The sequence below is a fragment of the Haliotis rufescens genome, unplaced genomic scaffold (assembly GCF_023055435.1).
Source record: "Haliotis rufescens isolate VD_foot unplaced genomic scaffold, xgHalRufe1.0.p SCAF_5, whole genome shotgun sequence".
Classification (NCBI taxonomy): domain Eukaryota; kingdom Metazoa; phylum Mollusca; class Gastropoda; order Lepetellida; family Haliotidae; genus Haliotis; species Haliotis rufescens.
In genome coordinates this window covers 572,922-595,249 of record NW_025964223.1, presented here as the reverse complement: position 1 = coordinate 595,249, position 22,328 = coordinate 572,922, and the positions used below count along the sequence as shown (strand labels likewise).

Genomic DNA, 22,328 nt, shown 5'->3' with positions numbered 1-22,328 from the left:
CAGTGACAGCAGAAGTACATTCCAACAGTGGCAGCAGATGTACATTCCAACAGTGGCAGCAGATGTACATTCCAACAGTGGCAGCAGATGTACATTCCAACAGTGGCAGCAGATGTACGAGGGATGTTCATTAAAGATTTCCCCTGACCCACTTCCGACGGACCTAGTGGAATGAAACTTGGCATAGGTATTAGTCTTTCTCCACATAGGAACCACCAAGAGTTACACACTTCTCCCATCGTTTTATGCAACTAAGGAGACCTCGCTTGTAAAAGCCCTCATTTTGCGTCTGAAACCAGGGCTTGACTTCAGAAATCAGTGTTTCATCATTTGTGAAACGTTTTCCTTCAAAAATGACTTCATGGTTTGAAAGAGGTGGAAGTCAGAAGGTGCAAGGTCAGGAGAGTAAGGAGGATGTGGAAGGATTTCATAGCCACAGGACCGCGCTTCTGTCTGGGCAACATGAGAGTTGTGTACTGGAGCATTGTCTTGCAGGAGACGGACACCCTTTGTCAGCATGCCATGCCTCTTAAGCTTGATAGCGTCCCGCAATTTCCGCAGCAGTGAAGCATAATAAGCTCCTGTAATTGTGGTACCCTTTGCCAAGAAATCCATCATCACTACTCTGTGCTGGTCCCAAAACACCGTGAGCATGACCTTGCCTGCAGAGGGTTGGACACGTGCCTTCTTTGGGGGTGGTGACTCCACATGCTTCCATTGCATCGACTGAACTTTAGTCTCAGGATCATAGTGATGGACCCATGTTTCATCCTGTGTGATAAGTCTGTCAAAAAAGTTTGCCTGTTTTTTTTGGCACATGTCCAAAAGATCCTTTGAGCAATTGACTCGTTCCTGCTTTTGGAAAGGTGTGAGCAACCTGGGAATCCATCGTGCAGACAACTTATGCATGTTCAAATTGTCATGGATGATTTTTTCCACAGACCCTACACTGATCTTGACATCTTGTGCTAACTGGCGAACAGTTATACGTCGGTCTGCCAAAATGGCGGTCTCCACTTGATTGATAGTTTCATCATCAATGACTGAATGGGGGCGACAAGGAATGGCAGCTGTTTCCACAGATGTCCGACCACACTTGAACTGGCGATGCCAGTGTTTAACAACGTCATATGATGGGGCATCTTCCCAAAAAGTTGCTTTCATTTCATCGAAAGTTTCGTTTGGTGTGCGACCTTTCAAATATAAAAACCTAATCACTGCTCAGTATTCTACTGGCTCCATTGTCACACCCTACTCGATCATAACACCTGTAAAAGTGGTAAGAGTAATAGTTCGGTGCTGAAAATTCAGACATAACCAATAGATACATGTATCATTACACATGTGAAATTTCAACCAAATATGATAACCCTAAGTGGTTTAGGGGAAATCTTTAATGAACACCCCTCGTACATTTCAACAGTGGCAGCAGATGTACATTCCAACAGTGGCAGCAGATGTACATCCCAACAGTAACATATGTACATCCCAACAGTGGCAGCAGATGCACATTCCAACAGTGGCAGCAGATGCACATTCCAACAGTGGCAGCAGATGCACATTCCAACAGTGGCAGCAGATGTACATTCAAACAGACGCATTCCAATGTGGGAGATACTCATACATTCCACTAGTGCCAGACACATTCCAACAGCAGCAGATGTACATTCTATACACATTCCAATAATGGTAGATATGTATTCCAACAGCGGTAGACGCACATTCCAGACACATTCCAGACACATTCCGACAGTGGTAGACATAAATTCCACCAGTGCCAGCAATCAAACTTCCCATCTGTGCGATCAAGACATTCAAACTGTTGCAGGTGCAACATCACAGTATGAACCAAAAGATGGGACATGTTGCCCTCACTGGCGCTCGGCATTAAGAGGCTGAAACAAGGACTGGGCCCCGTTCCACAAAGCGATCTTACTTTAACATAGGCTTACGATCATCGTAGCGCTAATATCGCTTTGAGGAACGGGGCCCAGGTCGGTATACGTTCTCAATGGGATATTCATGTTAAACAGTGACATGGTAACTCAATGGGCTAACACTATTTAAAAGGCAGTCCAAACTAGTATAGCACACACGTGCATGCACGTCCATTTGTAATAATGATTTGGAGTTAAGAGTGCGGACGAAACGTGCACGGCGCTTACGGGAAACGGCACGGTCTTCGGTAATTAGGCATTTTGCCATTAAGCAAAATTTAGCCATTTAGACTCTGATTTGGACTCCTCCTTAATCTTGTTCTCTGGGGTCTGGTAGACCGACTTATTGTAAATGTTTCAGACATTCCAAGACCGCAGAAGGAACAAAGGATGCAAACCAGAACCTAAACGGATCTTCATATCTGACCACATTTCTTTCTCATTTTATCAATAGTACAATAGTGGCATTTCACTTTTCAATACCGGCAGAGACACATTCCAACAGTGGCAGATTCACATGCTAACTTCTTCCCGAGGTGAGGCAGTTAACAGACGATAAAAAAGTGCTGTTTCCATCCTTCCCGAAGAAGGCTGGAATTTCGAGTTTCAAAATTTGTTCATGTTATGATCGTGCTCATGTGATTTGATGCACTTCACAAGGTCAGACCTTTTTTTTTATTTATTTACAATTAGATCTTGATTATCGATCAGATTGTCTTCACTCGGCGCCGCCATTTTGTTTGACGCAAAAGTCTGACACAAGATAACTTTGATCCAGGAGATATAACACGACACGAACTTATTTTGTAGCATACCTACATATTCAAGCAAGTTCGTAAACTCTCGTAAAGCGCACATGTGTAATCCAGAAGGTAAAACAAATTCTACTTTGCATGCGGTTCCTTCATGATCAAGAATTTGTTTGTTGTATAACGCCGCACTTCACAATAATCCAGCTATATGGCGGCGGTCTGTAAATAATCGAGTCGGGACCAGACAATCCATGGGCATCATGAGCATCGATCCACGCAGTTGGGTTACGATGACATGCATCAAACAAGTCGGCGAGCCACCCGATCTCGTTAGTCGCCTCAGACGACTGATATATATATAAAAAAAATAGAAAACAAACATCTTATAAAAACAAAACTAGCTTTTCAACGAAATGATGTATATAACGAACGTATTTATATACTTTAATGTTTACTAAACATTGACTTCTGAAAATTGTTTTGAATGAACAACAGGTATTAAAATGACTGTTCTACATGATTAAAGTTACTAAATTTTAACTGAATGTAATGGCATAAAACTCTTGTTGGCACATATGCGGGTTTAACGACATTGAACTTAGTGCCGTAAAGCACGAGAAAGCTGCCTTCTGATTGGCTACTGTCGACTTCCTGTCAGTCCTTCAATCGGTCGGTCAAAGTTCGCGCAAGGTCGGTCTGACGTGACCCGTAATGGGATGTCCTCAGATCTTTGTTTAGCGGCAGCGAGAACTAAGATCTAATTTTAATGAGATTGATAGTGGAACCTGCATTTGTTGTTTGCTCTTAGTATTGTTTCAGATGCGTTGTCACTATGGCAACAGATGAGCGTTAAAGACATTATGAGAACTTGCACAAGGCATTCGTGAGTGCAAGGGGGTGAGACTGGTTTCATTTTGCTTATATTTGGATACCACGAAGCCAGACTGAACCAAGCCACAAAAATATAAAAAAATGAGTTGTAAAAAGTTCCTTTGACTTATACCAACCACATAATATGGTTCAGAATGATACACAAACATAAATACGGTACTTTGCAAAAACTCCAACCCGCATAGCCCGACAGTGTCATATCAGCAATGTCAAAGACAACCATTCACTGGTATCCATAAGTATATATGCTAACCACATATCCCAATGTTTCGTTCATTATGACATTCAAAACACAAATGTGATTTAAAATAAATCTAGTCATGCAGATCCGTATATTCTGATGATTTGGATGCGTTTGAAAGTTGCGTCATTCAATCATCAAAGTTGAAAATTGTAAATGGCTGATACTTTAAAATGATGTCGTGGTTTGGTTCTATACTGAGTCAAAACTTCACATTTCTAAAATTAATCCCATATATGATATACAACGGACAAATGTATCAGAGAAGGTAATTATTAATCATTAATGTCCAAAGAAGGATTTTAATCAACGGTGGTAACCATAATTTGTTTCAAGCACCTACGGTATTCGGTAATAACATCAACAGTTTAAATCATAAGTCCCAAGCACGAGAATCTGATGGCACACAAGTTCAGTAGCGTGTATGGCCACCATGTGCGTTGACAACTGCCACACAACGCCTCCGCATGGACCTTGTGATGCTTGTGAACACATTATTGGGAAGACGACGCCATTGGTGCTGCAAAATGGTGCCAAGATCTTGCAAATTCTGTGGTTGGTTCTGGAGAGTGCGCAGACTTCTGCCAAGATCATCCCAGACGTGTTCGATGGGATTGAGGTCGGGAGACCTTGACAGCCAGTCCATGACGTTGACTCCCGCATTCTGAAGGAAATTCCTTGTCAAAATGGCTGTGTGGGCCTGGCATTGTCGTGTTGGAAGATCAAACCGGGTCCATGTGCTGCCATAAAAGACAGAAGTTCTGGTGCCAGTACCTGGTCGCGGTAAGCAGCAGCGTTGAGGTTGCCACGGATGGCAAGAAGCCTGGAACGTGCATTGCCACAGAAAGCATCCCACACCATGACACTTCCGCCTCGAAATCTGTCAACTTCCTGTACACCACACTGGGCGTAACGTTCATGACGGCGCCTCCACACCCTCGTCCTACCATCAGCAAATCGAGTCCATCGTAAGTGTCGCTGTGCCCACAATTGACGTTGACGTCTGTGTAATTGAGTCAGAATCGACCCGCAGTATGGCCGTCGTGCTTTAAGGTGAGCAGTTCTCAGACGGTTTCGAACAGTTTGCGCACTCAGCCTACCCCTAAACAGTTCATTTCTGGTTGATGTAGCCGTCAAAAATCGGTTACGGAGGTGACGAAAGACAATCTGACGATCCTCTGCATGTGACGTCACACGTGGTCGACCTGGCCGAGGGCGATCAGCGGTGGTACCCGTTTGCTGTAGACGCGTCTGTGAATCATAAACAGTCCGTCGACTACAACCCATCGTCCTTGCGACTTCAGCTACGGACGTTCCCGTCTGCAACATGCCAATGGCACGTTCACGTTGCACATTTGAAAGGCGTGGCATGACAAATGGCCGTAAAGACTTTTGTTTTCTTGTGTTTTTCTTTTTTTGTTAATGACTGCTAGCCAAGTATGGCTGAAAACACGTGCGGTATTAAGGCCACGTGACCAGTTGCACGTGAAAAACCACTTTTGCCACTATAGTGCTGTGCACATGATTTTGATCGATTCACCTGCACAAAAAGGTGTGTTATCTGAAGACAATACGTGGCCATTACTGTTTAAATACACAATAAGGGCCCACAATGATAACTGGTCAAAATGTTAAAATTTAGGATTGTGAAGTTTTTAATTTGGTTCAGTATATATAGCTTCAGGGTATACACATCACCTACATTCAGCGCGGGAACTTGTTATTGTTCAGTTTGTGTAATATACGGTCCTGGGACAGACTAAGTAAACAGTGAGTGAGTGTGTATGGTTTTACGCCGCTTTTAGCAATATTCCAGCAATATCACGGCGGGGGACACCAGAAATGGGCACTAAGTAAACAGACATCTCTGATACTGTACTCTCAACGACTAATAACGAGTTCATGTGCACTCAGGATATCTCCACATGCTTGTGTCGAGTGTCGGTTTGTTGTTTAACACCGCACTCAGCAATATTCCAGCTGTATGACGGCGGTCTGAAAATAATCGAGTCTGGACCACACAAGCCAGTGATTGACATCATGAGCATCGATCCATACAATTGGGATACACTGACATGGATCAACCAAGTCAGCGAGTCTGACCACCCGATCCTGTATGTCGCCTTTTACAACAAGCATAGTCGCCCTTTACGGCAAGCATGGTTTGCTGAAGACCTATTCTATCCCGGATATTCACGGGACAGATGACATACAATGATAAATTCAGGAAAATATGCATCCCTCACCCCTTCACCCTTCTTGACAAACTGTATCATTCACTGCAGCATGGGGGCGGTGGGGTAGCTTAGTGGTTAAAGCGTTGGCTCGTCACGTCGAAGACCCGGGTTCGATTCCCCATATGGGTACAATGTGTGAAGCCCATTTTCCGGTGTCCTCCGCCGTGATATTGCTAGAATATTGCTAAAACCTCACTCACTCCAATATCACAGCGAGTGTGGGGAGACATCATTGGTTTTTTACGGTCTGCAACTGGATAACGTCAGGCGAGGACGCCGCAGCACTACAGCATGCTTGCTTGTGTCAATGTGGACACGTACGTCGTAGCGAAGAAGCAAAGGCGGGAAAAAAGTTTGGCCGAATTCTTTTGGGAAATCTGCAATTCTGAAAACCTATTCTGTGACATGTTTGTTTGAATATGTAAAGAAGCCGACAGAAAACATGTTCAATATCTTGAATGGACTGTGTTAGATGTGACGATTCGTCACATTAAGGTTTGATTGGCATTCAGTACCACAATGGATGCCGTGAAACAGTGTGACCTTGCTAATTGCTGAGTTACCCAAACAGCAAGGATCAGATGTACCGGTAATACCCCCATTCCACAGAGAATTTTGGCTCATCGGTCACTCATCGGAAGCAAAGTTTTTGACTTCCGGTAACCCACCGAAGAGTATCGCATCATACTCCGATGATTCCGACTTGTGTTTGTCGACTATCAGGTCAGTGTCCGACGTGTCTGGCGTGATCCGATGAGGCGAAATCGTCCGATGAAGGAACTAAGCTCAGAGCTTAGTTCGCCATCGGATGCCATTTCCGGTCGCAAAGCGAGTCAGTGTCGGATTAATGTCGAGCCAGTCCGATGTGTGTCAGAATCGGGTTGTGCAACTATCGGGCGTGTCTAGCCGACGTCTGACGGCAATCTGATGAGTGTCCGATAATTAACAGTCACCTGACGCTCATCTGATTGCAATCTGCGGTCTGCCCGACGCCCCTGATAGCCGCCCATCACCAATTCGATTCTCATCGGAGGATAACATGATATTTAGCACCGTCCGATTGCTATCCGTTGTGACATTGGACGGTAATCGCTCATTAACTCAACTGCCATCCGACACATATCGCATAGCAAGCGGTGACATCTGACGGCCAAAGGACTACGAAAGGAGGGTCAGCCGACACTCAATTCGCAGATCTTCATCGGACACTACAGCACCAAGATCCTGAAGATGGCTCCAAGAAAGAACAGGCATTGGTATACCCTTCGTGAGTCTTGGTGCGAGTCTCTGGAGTAGTTCATCAAAACATTCTGGCGTAACTCTCAAGAAATTGAAGAATGCCGTTGTATCCTCCATTCTTAGTTCATTCATGAGTCTGGTGTAGTGCCCATATAACAGCCTTCTATCAGCTTGCAGCCATGGTCGAACCGAATAACGACGTGGTCTTCTTCGCCTTCTTCTCAGCCTCCTTCACAGGACCTCAAGGGTTATTGCATCTTGTTGCATAGTTTGTTGCTGGAGCGTAAAAACACAGCCCAGGGCTGCAGCGTTTCGAAGAAGTTGATCCATATCTAGTACTGTCAGGAGGTGCAGCCCGCTTTTATACTCGACTGCCGATTTTGGCAACAAATCCGACCAGTATTGGGTCAGTGTCCGATTACCCTACGAATAGTAACCGATGTGTCGGATTGGTGTCGGGAGAGTGATGGAAGTTTCAGATTAGTGTCAGGTCTCCCTCGAATTACAATCCGACCGCAATCGGATCAAATGGCGGACAGACATCAGGCCGCTACCAGTCTTTCATCCGATTACCCCGATCATTGTTGGATCTGTATCGGATTTTACGGAAAACCGGGACCAAAAAAAGAGGATGTCGGGTGAATTTTCATCGGAACTCATCGGAACGCTGAAATTGTTGCAAAATTGGGATCAGATGGGCTTCAGATCAGGTTCCTATGGTCAGTGGAATAGGGGTATAAGCCAGGATAAGTTGAGATGTGACCTGACAATTAACCCCGTATGACAATGTATGAGGTCCGCCCACTGGCGCGTACCATTCCATCCAAAGTGGTAGCGGGTGGTCCCCGTTAAGTTTTTGTTTGTTTGTTTGTTGTTTAACGCCGCACTGAGCAATATTACAGCTATATGACGGCGGTCTGTAAATAATCGAGTCTGGACAAGACAATACAGTAATTGACATCATGAGCCCATCCACGCAATTGGAATACGATGACATGCATCAACCATGCAGCAAACCTGAACAACCGATCCGTCAGTCGCCTCTTACAAGTTGATATGTGCGTGGACGAATTCACGATTTACTTGCTTGTGAAACAGTCGCGATTCCTTCTGCTCTGATGCGCTGGAGCGTAGATGCAGACCAGTGAGGTGAGGTGAAATGGGGTTTAACGTCGCATCCAAGATTATTGCACTTATATAGCGACGTGCATGCACGTGTATGTGTGTGTGGCTGCTTGTACTAGTACGGACTGATGCCGATTTATAGTGCTAGCACACTGAGATACCATGCTGCAGTTAAACATGAATACCCCACTCAGACACAGTATACTGATGAGCCGACCAGTCCTTGTTTTAGCCCCTTAATGCCGAGCGCCTGACAGGGGAACAACAAGTACCATCTTTTAACGTCTTTTGGTATGACGCGGCTGGGGATCGAACCCCGGACCTTCCGCTCTCCGGGTGGACGCTCTACCACTAGACCACGGAGGCGATCTTACAGACTAGTGACAATGCTAGCTTTAGTCAGTGCTTTGTACATGTTTTTCTCCATGTAATTTATGACATTATATGCCAATTCTCGAGCCTGATAAAGTATTATTAGGCCATTCTCACTCAGCATTGACATGTTTATTTGTTTGTAATTAACGTCTATCAAACGACAGTATTGACAGTAGCGGGTGACCTCGCCTAGGTGAACACTACCAAGCTGACGGTCGTTCATATAGGAGATAATCTACTGTGTTTTGAAATTTGATGTAGCACTCAGTTCAAAAATAAATAAATAGGTATCTACTCTACAGTGGGACGACATCAAATTGCAAAACACAATAGGTTTATCTTCATTCTGCCATGATGGCATCAACGGTTTGAAAATGGTGCTCGCTTGCAACGTGTAACAACACAGGTACACAGGTACACAGGTCTGAATCTTAGAACATTCCGAAATGTGGTCACAGGTAGTTATATATGTAACAATTATTACTAAAGTTCAAAATTAATAACACCATGGTCTTGAGTAGTTCAAAATTAGTGTTCAAAACACATAGTTTTTCAAAAAGACGTTGACAAAAAACACTCCAAACTTAGTCCAAAGACAGATGTTTTAATTTCTACCAACTTGTTGTACACTGTTGTACACTGTGGACCGATTGTCAATTCTTGGAATTCTGCGAGAGAGGTCATTTCTTGGTAATCGAACATGCCATCATTTCTATTGTAGGGGTGACAGGTTGTAGAAAGGTTTTAAAATGCTAAACGAAAATATTTCTACAACAAATTTGTTGAATTTACATTCTATTATACATTTAACATGTGTAAGTGTTGTTAGATAGTTAGCAATTACCAAACAATAACATCTAAATAAATGCCACTACACCCCGTACTTGGATGTGGCAGAACTTGACCTACATCACAGTTACTCACACCTGCAGCTGTCAATGGCTGACAATCTTGTGTTTACATTCTCCGTTGCTAGTTAAATGAAGTAAGATGACAACCCAGATCTATGATGTGGTTTAACATTAACCTGTAGATTTACTGGGAATGATAGAGCCTGCTGGTACAATATGATTACCGATGGAACTGAGTATGACTGAACAGCCTTTTTTTAATATAAAATGTAATTACGGAACAGTGAGAGTGACATCGATTTAGGCTTTGAATGATGCAGGCATTGAAGTCAGACAGATCATGTATATGTCGGGTTACCGAGATGAAGCGTCCATTCGAGGCTATAACAGAGAATGCTCGATTTACCAAAAGAAATCGCCGAGCTCCACACTATCATGCCTCGGGAAGTCCAATTGTGCCGCCTCAAGCGGTGATCCCCGTCATCAGCAGCCGTAGTATGACTCAAACACACATAAAAAGTTCACAGAACGTTAATATGTATCCATTTTAAGCATGAGCTGGGTCTAGATTTCTTTCTAACGCTAACATTTCTGTGTGCAACTTTTATTTCAAGCGAATGACATTGTGGTAGCCGCCATATTTTGCCGTTTGTAAAACCAAGGGATGTCACTCCAAATGGAATGTTTGGGACGTCATGACTCTCCGCGTTGATATAGTTTGCTTTCAATAATTTAAGTTTGATGTTTAATGGATTTTTTTGTTATGATTTATGTATCTTACAATGTAAGGATTGAAGTTGTATTTGTTGACGGTCATCAGCTGATGAAGACAGTGCCTCAAGTGAGCAAATTTTCCATGAAGCGCTTCGTGCATGCGAGGCACTGTTTTCATCAGCTGTTGAACGTCAACAAAAACAACTTCATATCCTTAAGTTGACCGTGTCCATGGGAGTGTTGTCAACTTCATGGTCATGTCCCGCACTTGCAAAACATGGTACACCCTCTTCACCTCTAAGAAACCAAATATGTTTGCCAAAATTCTGGGCAGGCCTTTTTGTCTCAAACGTGTTTTGGTGATTTGGTTCAACTTATCCTAGATTTCAAGTAGTATGTCCAAAGTGTGACATTTAACAGCTGAGTTTGCCTGCATGGTTGGTTTGTTGTTTAACGCCACACTCAGCAATATTCCAGCTATATGATGGTGGTCTGTCAATAATCAAGTCTGGACCAGACAATCCAGTGATTGACATCATGAGCATCGATCAACGCAATTGGGAACGATGACATGCATCAACCACGTCAGCGAGTCTGACCACCCATTCCCGTTAGTCGCCTCTTACGAGAAGAATGGGTTTACCCGTATGGGTACAAAGTGTCCAGCCTATGACTGGTGCTAACCCTAGCTGTGACAGTGGAATATAACCAAAAGCGACAGTGGAATATAACCAAAAGCGACAGTGGATTATAACTCAAAGCGGCACAAAACCCAAGTTGCTGGTAGAATTAACTTGTCCGTGGTATTGCCTCTGGCTGTATCAACAAAACACCAATATATACAACAGTAGGATTTATTCTCTTTGATAAGACAGTGATCACCCCACACCAAAAGGTGCAACATTGTTCCACATTATGGAATTCAAACATCAAAGATTCAACAGTAAGTACTCTTAATAGCTAGCTCAGGGATATACAATCAGTCTAGATATAGTCTTGGAATGAAGAGTAGCGTGTCCGACCTAGAGCATATAAACACAAATATTCTAGTTCACCTGAACAAAAAAAACCTCCAACTTATGAATTTGAAAATGGCTTGTCGGTCTTATTAGATAGATTTATTAGCTACACGAAATGTCCACCATTTGAAAAAAAAGTTAACGTTTGGAATACTTATTTAGCAGTAACAATTGTGAACTTGTGCGATAATGCCCGACAAACAACAAATAAACTTCATCTGGTACAACAAATTCCCACCTATGCTAGCGGTAAGACACCACATGGTGCTGACACAACAACTGATTCAACACTTTGGTCACTTGGTGATGCCGATCACACCACAGGCCTGTCGACCACCAGCATTCCCTGTCTTCAGGCTTTCTTCATTGCCTCCCTTGCCCAGGTCATCCACTCCAGCATGGACCTGTAGAGTCGAAGAGGTGGTTTGAACATACAATGTCGCTGGGATGACACATGCATTACAATGCTGGATTCATCATGGGATATGTACTCTGTTCCAAAAATATATGTGCTGATGTTTGTTTTATGTAAAAAATAATTTTGCTCCATTTTTGTGAAAATGGAGTTGAACAAAGATCATAAGTACAGTGGAGCTCTTTAAAAACAATTATGAGCTGCCATTCTTGTTTTTGTTTAATGTTTAATGCCGCACTATTTTAGCTATGTGACGAAAGTTTGTAAATAATCAAGTCTGGACCAGACAATCCAGATTGCCACGAGTCAGATCACCCGAAACCCACAATGTATTGAGGCCCACAATGTGTTGAATTCCACAAAGTGTTGAATCCCACAAAGTGTTGAATCCCACAATGTGTTGAATCCCACAATTAAACAAAGACCAGATTTCATTACATCTCATATACAACAAATGTCAAGGATAGACATTTCAACATGACTGCTCTGGTGGCCAACAAATTCAGGTGGCATGGGGGAGAACAATCGCGTTACATTTCCGCTTCATTGGTCCAGTTATTGCTGGGCGTGCAGATTAAAGGGCAAGTTCACACGGAAATGAACCGATTTTTCGTGTACTTTTTGCACATTAAAAGTGTTAACCTAGTAGTGTCATAGACAAAAATATAAAAATATCACAATTAATTAACATACTTTTTGCATTAAAACGATTTATATTTTTCACATTTACCAAGTGTTCTATTTCCAGACCAAAAACACCATGGCTTATGCCCCTTGCAATATGACGTCATTGGTGCCAATTGATAAACATTATGACGTCATCATGCTTTGTTAGAGCCGCTTCACGTGGTGTAAGTACAGGTGTGTGATTCTAGCGTCTCAGATGCCAGCCCGTCTAGTGTTATGCTGAGTCACCACTGCGCAGGAGTGTGTCATAGGCCATGTTGTTTTACCGCAAACTGGTACTTGATATCTTTTGCGTTGAGAATAGACAGGGACCCAGTTGAATTGGCACCAATTACGTCATAATCTAAGGGGGATAACTCTGGCCTGTTTAGCTCGAAAAACGAAGGCCTCATAACGGCATAGCATTTTCACACTATTTTGAGCTTCCTACTTTCACTGTGAAAAAAATCAGTTTATATTTTCAAACACAGATACTAACTAATTCTAAAATTGCGTTTTGTTTAGAAAAAGAAAGAAAGTGATTTTTGCGTGTACACTTCCCCTTTAAGGCTGGGACGAGTCCAAATTTACTACCCCAGTACTTGACCCCCTTTTACCCGACCCTACCCGGGTATCCACTCAAGTTAGGTACAAAATGTTCAAACAGGAAGTTTTTTACTTGAGCCCTGGCATAAAGTATTTAGATATTGTATAAAATGATCTGATCGTGCATACACTGAAGTTGACTGAAGCTTTGTCTTTAATCAAACATATAAAAATCAGAAGGAATGTGTGCACAGTCAGAAAGAAATGTGAACATTAGCAACTTATACTTATAAAGTGTAACCATGAAATTTTAATTTTAATGTCATAAAAAAATATATCATGTGACTAACCACAGGTCTGGGTAGTCCTGTGGGTACCCAGGTCCTACTCATTACCCACCCAATGGTAACAGATTAATAGGCTATAAATAATGGTGGCCATGTTGAAAAACGAATTCAAACAATTGAACTATGGGAAGGTGTCATTTTTTGAAGATACAGCTTCAATGTGCCAGTTGCTCGAATGGATGTTTACGAAAGACGGCAGACAAACAGGCCATGATATAAGCTCACATGACATTCAGTCAGGTAAATAAAAAAAAGAAGAGACATTGACATGCTCACGACTCATTCTTGCTAATGGGCTTTGGTCTCTAATGTACTGGCTTCAACCAATCTACCACTTATCAGTACTGGAATACAACTAAGTGTCCATGGAAACAGTGACAGATGTGACCAATAGAGGCCACACTGACAAAGGTCCAAGATGTTGATGTAGAACTCTTGGAAAGATCAAATAAGTGCAAATAAGTGCAAATAAGTGCAGATACAAAGAAAGTCTACATTAAATACAGCAGGACATGATGTAAACATTGAAATATGTCTGTGCCCACACAGAACTTGGCTCTAAGGATTAGCTGGCCCAGGGATAGAAGTCAGCAAGCCTGACCACCCGACCCTGTTAGTTGCCTCTTACGACAAGCATAGTCACATTTTATGGCAAGCACAATCAATAATGAATGCAATTACTAATTCTACTCGATCTATATGTTTTGACTGTTTCTTAATATTTTAAAGTATTTATGGTACATTAAAGACATTTTGAAAGTTTTCTTATTTCATAAGGACCAGTAACCCCATTAGCCGTCAGGGGTTGTTTGGGTCTTGAGTTTCATCCCTGTCACTAGGCAGAACAAAATGAAGCTCATCTCATGACTAATGATTCAAGAAACAGAGGAAGAGAAATCCTGGACAACGTCTGTAGGGAATTGACAAAGGGAAATCTGGAATTCATCCCCGGAACCAAAGGGAGCTAAGGGAGACAACTGCGTAGGTTAAGCTTTGACACGTCTATGTACTTACAACAATAGTTCTGCCAATGATTGATTTGTCCCCAGTCAAACTTATGATCTTGTCCGCGATGTCGATTTTTGCCTCTCCTGATGGGTCAGCAGTAATGTTGCCAAGGTCACCAGCATGTCTGTGTCAACACAAGTAAAATATGAGACAAGCTCTACAGCTTATCTAGAAACAGGATTAGATTAAAACAAAATCACTGGCACTGGAATGCCAGATAATCATATGGTTTATTTTGTTTGTTTGATGTTTAACGCCGCACTCAGCAATATTTCAGCTATATGACGGCGGTCTGTAAATACAAAACAATCCAGTGATTGATATCATGAGCATCGAACAAGGCATTTGGTATACGATGACATGCACCAACCAAATCAGCATGTCTGACAGTCTGATCCCGTGGTCAGCGAATCGCGGCGCCTTAGACGACTGGGCCACCCGTGCCCCCCTACCCAACAGCCCAATACAAGTGTCTAAAGTAGTCTGATTATAGACAACTGTATCAAGTATTTCCAAATCCATCACTCAACCTCGCTTTCAAAGATCAAATCCAAATACTGTTGGAAGTCCTGAACTCGTCCTGTGGCTACTGGCCAAGAGACCAGCTGTCAAGTCGATCCATAGTGATTCATTTGAAAATGCTCAAACTTACATAACAAAACAGTGAGAACTGTTTACATATCAATAACCATCTCCTGGCATACAACCAAGGGATATTTCATACAAACTCAGTATTTGATCAAATGGCTCGTCCCGAGCAAACCCCAAACCAGGTGTTGTGATTCTGATTCCTAGTTCACTGTAAAGTAGACAAGTAGGTCAACTTTCTTCATTGCTTCACTCATTTTACTTTGTTTTTCAAAACCATTATTTTTCCTGAAAACTTCTGGGGCCCTGTTCTACAAAGCGATCTTAGCCCATTGTTGAAGCGATAATTGTCTTAGCACTAAGATTGCTTCCTTTGAGGTGAGGTGAGGTGAGGTGAGGTGAGGTGAGGTGAGGTGAAATGGGGTTTAACGTTGCGTCCAAGATTATTGCACTTACATAGTGACGTGCATGCACATGTGTGTAAGGCTGCTTGTACTAGTCCGGACTGATGCCGATTTATAGTGCTAGCCCACTGAGATACCATGCCGCAGTTTAACATGGATACCCCACTCAGACACAGTATACTGACGCCGAGCCGACCAGTCATTGTTTAAGTCCCTTAAAAAACGCCAAACGGTAAAAACAAGTACCATAATTGAACGTCTTTTGGCCTAAATATTCTTCGAGTGCTGCAGAAGTCATGATGTAAGCGCCAGTCCCTGGTTACCTGATTTCGTCTTCTGGCGCTCCATGGGTCTTGCCGAAAGGGTTGAAGTGGGACCCGGCACTGGTACAGCCTGTCATTAAGTCACAATATCAGTTCACCAAATACCACAAAACATTTTCCACATACTGTTTTCATGTAAATAAGTGCCATGGTCACTTAGAAAATACACAAAAGAGGGCACTTACTAAAACTATGCAAAGCGAGTTAAATCTGTTTTCAGAGACAGTGAATGTATATACTTAGTCGATGAAATTAATACATTTTCAATGATAATTATATACCCCTTCTGCGCTGCTATTTTCTGTACAACAATCTGTTATACCAGCATGCATAAGAAAGTAAGGACCGTCTAGAGTTGTCAAAAAAAACCCTGTAAATATTTCTTTGGAGGTGGATCATAAATTTAAGGGTACTCATAAATTTTGTCTCACAACAGCATGTGACATACAAATTGTACCGATACATCTATATCAAGATCATTAATGACATCCAAAACAATTACCATTTGTGTTGTCCCCGAACTGATGAACGTGGAAGCCATGTTTGCCCTCTGTCAGGCCCGTGATGGAGCCCGTCACTTTCACTGGACTGTCTGCATCCTGAAAATACCATCACTTGTCACAGAAAGGTCAAGGTCATTTATCTTTCATATAGTTTTGTTTTGTTGTTTGTTTGTTGTTTAACGCCGCACTCAACGATATTCCAGCTATATGACAGCGGTCTGTAAATAATAGAGTCTGGACCTGACAATCCAGTGATTAACATCATGAACAACGATCCACGCAATTGGGATATGATGACATGCATCAACCAAGCCAGCGAGCCCGACCACCCGATCCTGTATGTCGCCTTTTACGACAAGTAGTCTCTTTTTACGACAAGCATGGGTTGCTGAAGACCTATTCTACCCCGGATTTCATATAATTTAGGACCCGTGAAGATCCGGGGTGGAATAGATCTACAGCAACCCATGCTTGCCGATTCAAATACTACACTAACCGCCAAAAAAAACACGAACCATAGAAACATATAGAGAAGTCTGTATGTTAAGAAGTGGTGTTTCCAATGTGTACCACTTGATGACTAAACTAACAATCAGTCAAGTGTAACCACAGAGTGTCTTTATCCTTATAACAATATGTGGCATGTGATTTCCGAACTCTACACGCTAATCCTGCACGAGACAAACGGTTATCTTCAGTCATGGATCTATGACATCACATCTGATGTGTTCATGGGCATCGGTTCACGCAAAATACCAGTATGTTCGTTTGTGCATCAAACCAATCTGTTATCTCTTGAATATGAGTAAGTCTTCATATATTAACCAACATGTAAGGTATTCACGTTTCTTTCGGCGGTGAGTATATAAGAGCAAACATCAAGGACCCACCCATTATTTCAAACAGTGAAGCATCGCTAATTCACACTTGACGACACAATATATGACATGTCTATGCATGAATTGTTTTAATTATGTCTTGGTTTTCAAAATGTAATGATTACTCTTCAGACAAAACATGGCTAAGAAAAGGTCTTCATCAACCCATGCTTGCCATAAGAGGCGACTATGCTCGTCATAAAATGATCGGGTGGTCAGGCTCGCTGACTTGGTTGATGCATGTCATCATATCCCAATTGCATGGATTGATGCTCATGATGTCAATTACTGGATTGTCTGGTCCAGACTTGATTATTTACATATCTCTGCATATGGCTCTAATATTGCTGAATGCGGCGTTAAACAACACACAAAGAAAGAAAGACATAACTTGGCCTAATGATAACTTTTTGGGATACTAAGCATTTACTTTCTGTATCTGACTGCATAGTATTATGAGAACAAACTCACATGAACCAGTCATGCAAGTTCAGCATTTACTGGCTGATTGCAGCATCTCACTCGTCATGCCACATGGAACATGGAGAATTTCATGCAAAAAACCCCATAAATTGGGAGTCCTCATACAAATGGTTTTGTGATTTCAGTTTTGTGTTTTGTATTGATTACGAGGAAGGAATATCGTGTGATCCCTAATGATACTGATTGCATCGCTCCAGAACTTTTAAAAGACTAATGCTAAGGTCTCATAAATGAAAGTTTTTGTCAGCTATATTCCCCAATGTTTTAACCCGTGAAGATTCCATGTAAGAGTATAGGTCCCCGAGAACCAACACTTGTCGAAAGAAGCGATTAAGTGGACCTGGGTGGTCAGACTCAGCCACTTTGTTGATTGCATGTCATCGTATCCCAATCGCGTGGATCAGTGCTCATGACATCAATCACTGGATTGTCTGGTCCAGATTATTCACAGACCGCCGTCATATAGTTGGAATATTGCTGAGTGCCGCGTTAAACAACAAACAATGTTGTATCAGTGCCAACCTACCTACTTCAGTTAACTATTAACATGGTGGTGTGGCCCACAATAATATGCGTAATGACAGTCTGAATGACAGTTTGTACAGGCAATGACTCAGCATTAATCATGTTAATCTGCACTGTAATGTATCTGCTGTTCAATGCCACATTCGGCAATATTCCAGAAACATGACGACAGCCTGTTAGTGACAATAATCAAGTCTGGAACAGACAATCCAGTGATTGATATTGTTATTGATTTTGGAATCCCCATGAGGCTGGAGATTTTGTAACAACCTGCATGTGGCTGCACCTGGTGAACTACATTCTTGACAAAACACCATAGTGGCCTCAGCTCGACTGAACTAAACTAAATGTAGATTTGTGTGTCCTTGCCAGACATGTCTCACATGACAAACAATCAATGTAACTGCTGATCACTGAAATTACTGTAAACAGATGGCGTTGAAACATTGTTGAGGAGCATATTTTTACAACACTATCAGCAACATTCCAGCAATATACCTGCAATAACCCAGCAATATTAACAGTAATATTCCTGCAATGACCCAGCAAAATTAACAGCAATATTCCTGCAATAACCCAGCAATATTGACAGCAATGACCCAGCAATATTAACATCAATAACCCAGCAATATTCCTGCAATGACCCAGCAATATTAACAGCAATATTCCTGCAATAACCCAGCAATATTAACAGCAATATTCCTGCAATAACCCAGCAATATTAACAGCAATATTCCTGCAATGACCCAGCAATATTAACAGCAATATTCCTACAATGACCCAGCAATATCAACAGCAATATTCCTGCAATGACCCTGCAATATTAACAGCAATATTCCTGCAATAACCCAGCAATATTCCTGCAATGACCCAGCAATATCAACAGCAATATTCCTGCAATAACCCAGCAATATAACAGCAATATTCCTGCAATAACCCAGCAATATTCCTGCAATGACCCAGCAATATTAACAGCAATATTCCTGCAATGACCCAGCAATATTAACAGCAATATTCCTTTAATAACCCAGCAATATTAACAGCAATATTCCTGCAGTGACCCAGCAATATTAACAGCAATATTGCTGCAATGACCCAGCAATATTAACAGCAATATTCCTGCAATGACCCAGCAATATTAACAGCAATGACCCAGCAATATTCCTGCAATGACCCAGCAATATTAACAGCAATATTCCTGCAATGACCCAGCAATATTAACAGCAACATTCCTGCAATGACCCAGCAATATTAACAGCAATAACCCAGCAATATTCCTGCAATGACCCAGCAATATTCCTGCAATGACCCAGCAATATCCCTGCAAAAACCCATCAATATCACGATGATGGAAGACTAGATGTGTGTGACAATCCCAGTCCTTCAATCTAACTCTGATTTGAACAGTATTTCTGTTATGTCATCGTTTGTCAGCTTGAAGTGGGAGGAAAGCCCTAAGTGATGCAGGTCTTAGACGTTTACCACTTTGGTTGGAGTGGGGGTGGGGGTGGGGGTGGGGGTGGGGGTGGGGGTGGAGTCATTAAACTAGTAAGAAATTTATTGAAGCAAGTGTATCGTCTTGTATCAATACAAAGTATCTGGTATCATATCGTCTCATGAAAACTCACGATGCATCAGGGAGGTATTGTTTCACTCCTAACAGGTTTCTAGCATGTTTAATGGCGACAACTCTCTACAGTGAATTCTGGGGCCTTAGACAACTTGGTAACCCGTGCCTTCTCCCCAAACCAGATGACATGGTGCATGCATGGCACTTTCTCCGATGGTTGTTGGGAATGCAAGGGATTTTTTTTAAGTATTTAGATACGCAGCACATATTGGCTTACGAATATCATAGCTGTTTACATCCTACAATTCTATCCACACCTGCTACTCCTCTGCCACTTAGTGGTTGGATCAGCTTGCATTTTGTCACAACAAAATATGTCCCTTCCATGCAGTGAGTCACCATGTATACAGTCAGCATAGTTTCTTCGGTGAGGTTGTTGAAACAGGTTGACTCCTCTTACTCTTAAAGATGTAAACATTACATTTTGTATAAATGCAATCTGGCATAATCTTATAAAATGCCTACTCCAGTCCTGTAATGCAGATGTTGGCTAGTGTAACAATATAGGATAATGTCAAATATGTTTCGTTATAAAGCATGAGATTGATCACCAGCAGCGAGGTCAATGTTTGTGATTGTAGTCAAGGATGTTTATGAAATAGCATATCCAGGCATATATCTAGACCAGCTAGATCAATCCATTGTTTTCTGTATCGATACAAGACCATACACTTGCTGAAATAAATTACTTACTACTTGTTAAATGACCCCTGGCAATTTTTTCAGTCGGATATAACAAAATATGTTTCAAGTTCACTACTAAAAATAGCCGCTACAAACATGTGTCTACAGCTAGCTTTTCCTTTTGAACCTGCTCTGAAATATTTATTGTCAAGTTTCCATGCGATTTAACGTAAATATGCGTATCGTGATACGTATCAAATCGTGACCTACGTACATGTATCGTGATCTTGCTGTATCGTTTCACCCCTAAAGTAAAAAGGAATTGATATTCCTGAGTGAGTGAGTGAGTAGTAAATTTGGACATGCCCCAGCCCTCTTGTCTAGCCCCAGCCCTTTACATTCAGGGTGCATTATGGGACTGGGCAGCCTACATTCACACTTGCTTTGCAGTTTCTCTTGGGAACAAGTTGTATTATCATTGTTGGATTTATTCATATTTATCACAGGTTAGTTTATGTGTGAACTGTGGCCATTTCTCGAGATATGGTTGGAATATTTCTAAAATCAGTGTAAAATTGATTTGAAATACTGAAATTAAGTAGGGTATAATTATTAACAATTATTAAACACCATTTTGTTTTATTTATCATGTTTATAACATGTTTATACTATTTATCACAGGTTAGTTTATGTGTGAACTGTGGTCATTTCTCGAGATATGGTTGGAATATTTCTAAAATCAGTGTAAAATTGATTTGAAATACTGAAATTAAGTAGGGTATAATTATTAACAATTATTAAACGCCATTTTGTTTTATTTATCATGTAGAGGCAGCATCAAAGGTCCACTGACCATGCAGATATATATCACATCAGGGTTTTACTGGACACAACATTTTGCATCCGATACGCATATAAACTGTGAATGGACAGAAAAACGTTTCACTGTTTGAATCATTAAAACCAAAAAAGATAGTAGACTGCATGTTACAGACAACAGACATTTTTATTTAGCATACACCCAAAGGTAAGAGGGTCACTGGTTAAGTTTCTTCAGTCTAATATTGAACACATCACCACCTAAAATACACTTGGGGTTTCAGAACATGTGCCATGATAACAGTATTTTGGAAGGAAATGTAGAGAAGCGTGTCACGTCGCCATGTTCACGCCTTACACCCTTGAAATCATAACTGACTACAACCGACACACCCAGCTTGGTAAATAACAAACATATCAATAAAAGACGGATCTCATAATATGTAATGATGTTCCTTTAGAGTAAGATATGTTCAAATATTCAAAAATAATTAAAAACCTGACTGGATTGTGCTGGTAAAACACCAGGACTAAATGCATTTTGGAAGGTTGGAGCAAAATTAGCATTTCTCTGTACAAAATTTTTAATTAATACCCAAAATTGATACCCACACACAAGACAAATTACGCTATCTACAATTTGATCTAGACTCATGTCCTGTTCTGATTGCTCACGAACGAACACTTTATACGTAAATGCCTAGCCTAGTAGATAGCGTAATTTGTCTATGTTGCTTAATAGATTTAGACAAACCCAAATATCACACTCGATCATGTTTGAGGCAGACAAACTTACCAAAATCATTGTTAATGGTGACATGTCCCATAAAGTATTAATTTGGTTGATCAAAAATGAATCAAGGTTGATTTAACGTTGCGAATGCGGCCTTGTTCGGCCCAGTTTCTCGGTCAAGATTATAGGCCTAAGTTCACATGGCTCGCCAGTGCACGCTGACATTTGCTTAGATTCTAGACAAATACAATACTAAGCAAGAAATACAAATTGTCATACTCCCTGTGAGAAGTATACTGTTCCCTTGACTTCCGAATCACCTCTCAGCACACAAACTGCTTTGATAGACATGTTTCAACAGCTGAATATTTCACCGGAAAGTGCTTGTTGTAGCAGAGATCGCCGAGAATTGCACTGTAATGGTTGCCGAGGTGTCGTGTGCAAATCAAACACGC

The 22,328-nt window shown here is 41.6% G+C and overlaps 1 protein-coding gene across 1 annotated transcript; it reads right to left on the bottom strand.

The window, feature by feature from the left end:
* Positions 1-11,200: 11,200 nt before the first annotated feature.
* On the bottom strand, positions 11,201-22,328 carry LOC124111843 (superoxide dismutase [Cu-Zn]). The gene is made up of 5 exons (XM_046471697.2): positions 22,153-22,328; positions 16,181-16,277; positions 15,679-15,748; positions 14,370-14,487; positions 11,201-11,785 (listed from the first exon to the last, which is right to left on the bottom strand). The coding sequence occupies exons 1-5, from the start codon at positions 22,222-22,224 to the stop codon at positions 11,678-11,680; spliced, it is 465 nt and encodes a 154-aa protein (XP_046327653.1). The 5' UTR covers positions 22,225-22,328; the 3' UTR covers positions 11,201-11,677.

Bases quoted from the DNA above. Each gene is read 5' to 3' on its own strand.
- LOC124111843 (XM_046471697.2), bottom strand. From the start codon at position 22,224: ATGTCTATCAAAGCAGTTTGTGTGCTGAGAGGTGATTCGGAAGTCAAG. The intron at 16,278-22,152 runs GTATGACAATTT...TGGTATTTTCAG, and splicing joins CAGTATACTTCTCACAGGGA to GATGCAGACAGTCCAGTGAA. The intron at 11,786-14,369 runs GTAAGTACATAG...TCGACTCTACAG, and splicing joins TCATTGGCAGAACTATTGTT to GTCCATGCTGGAGTGGATGA.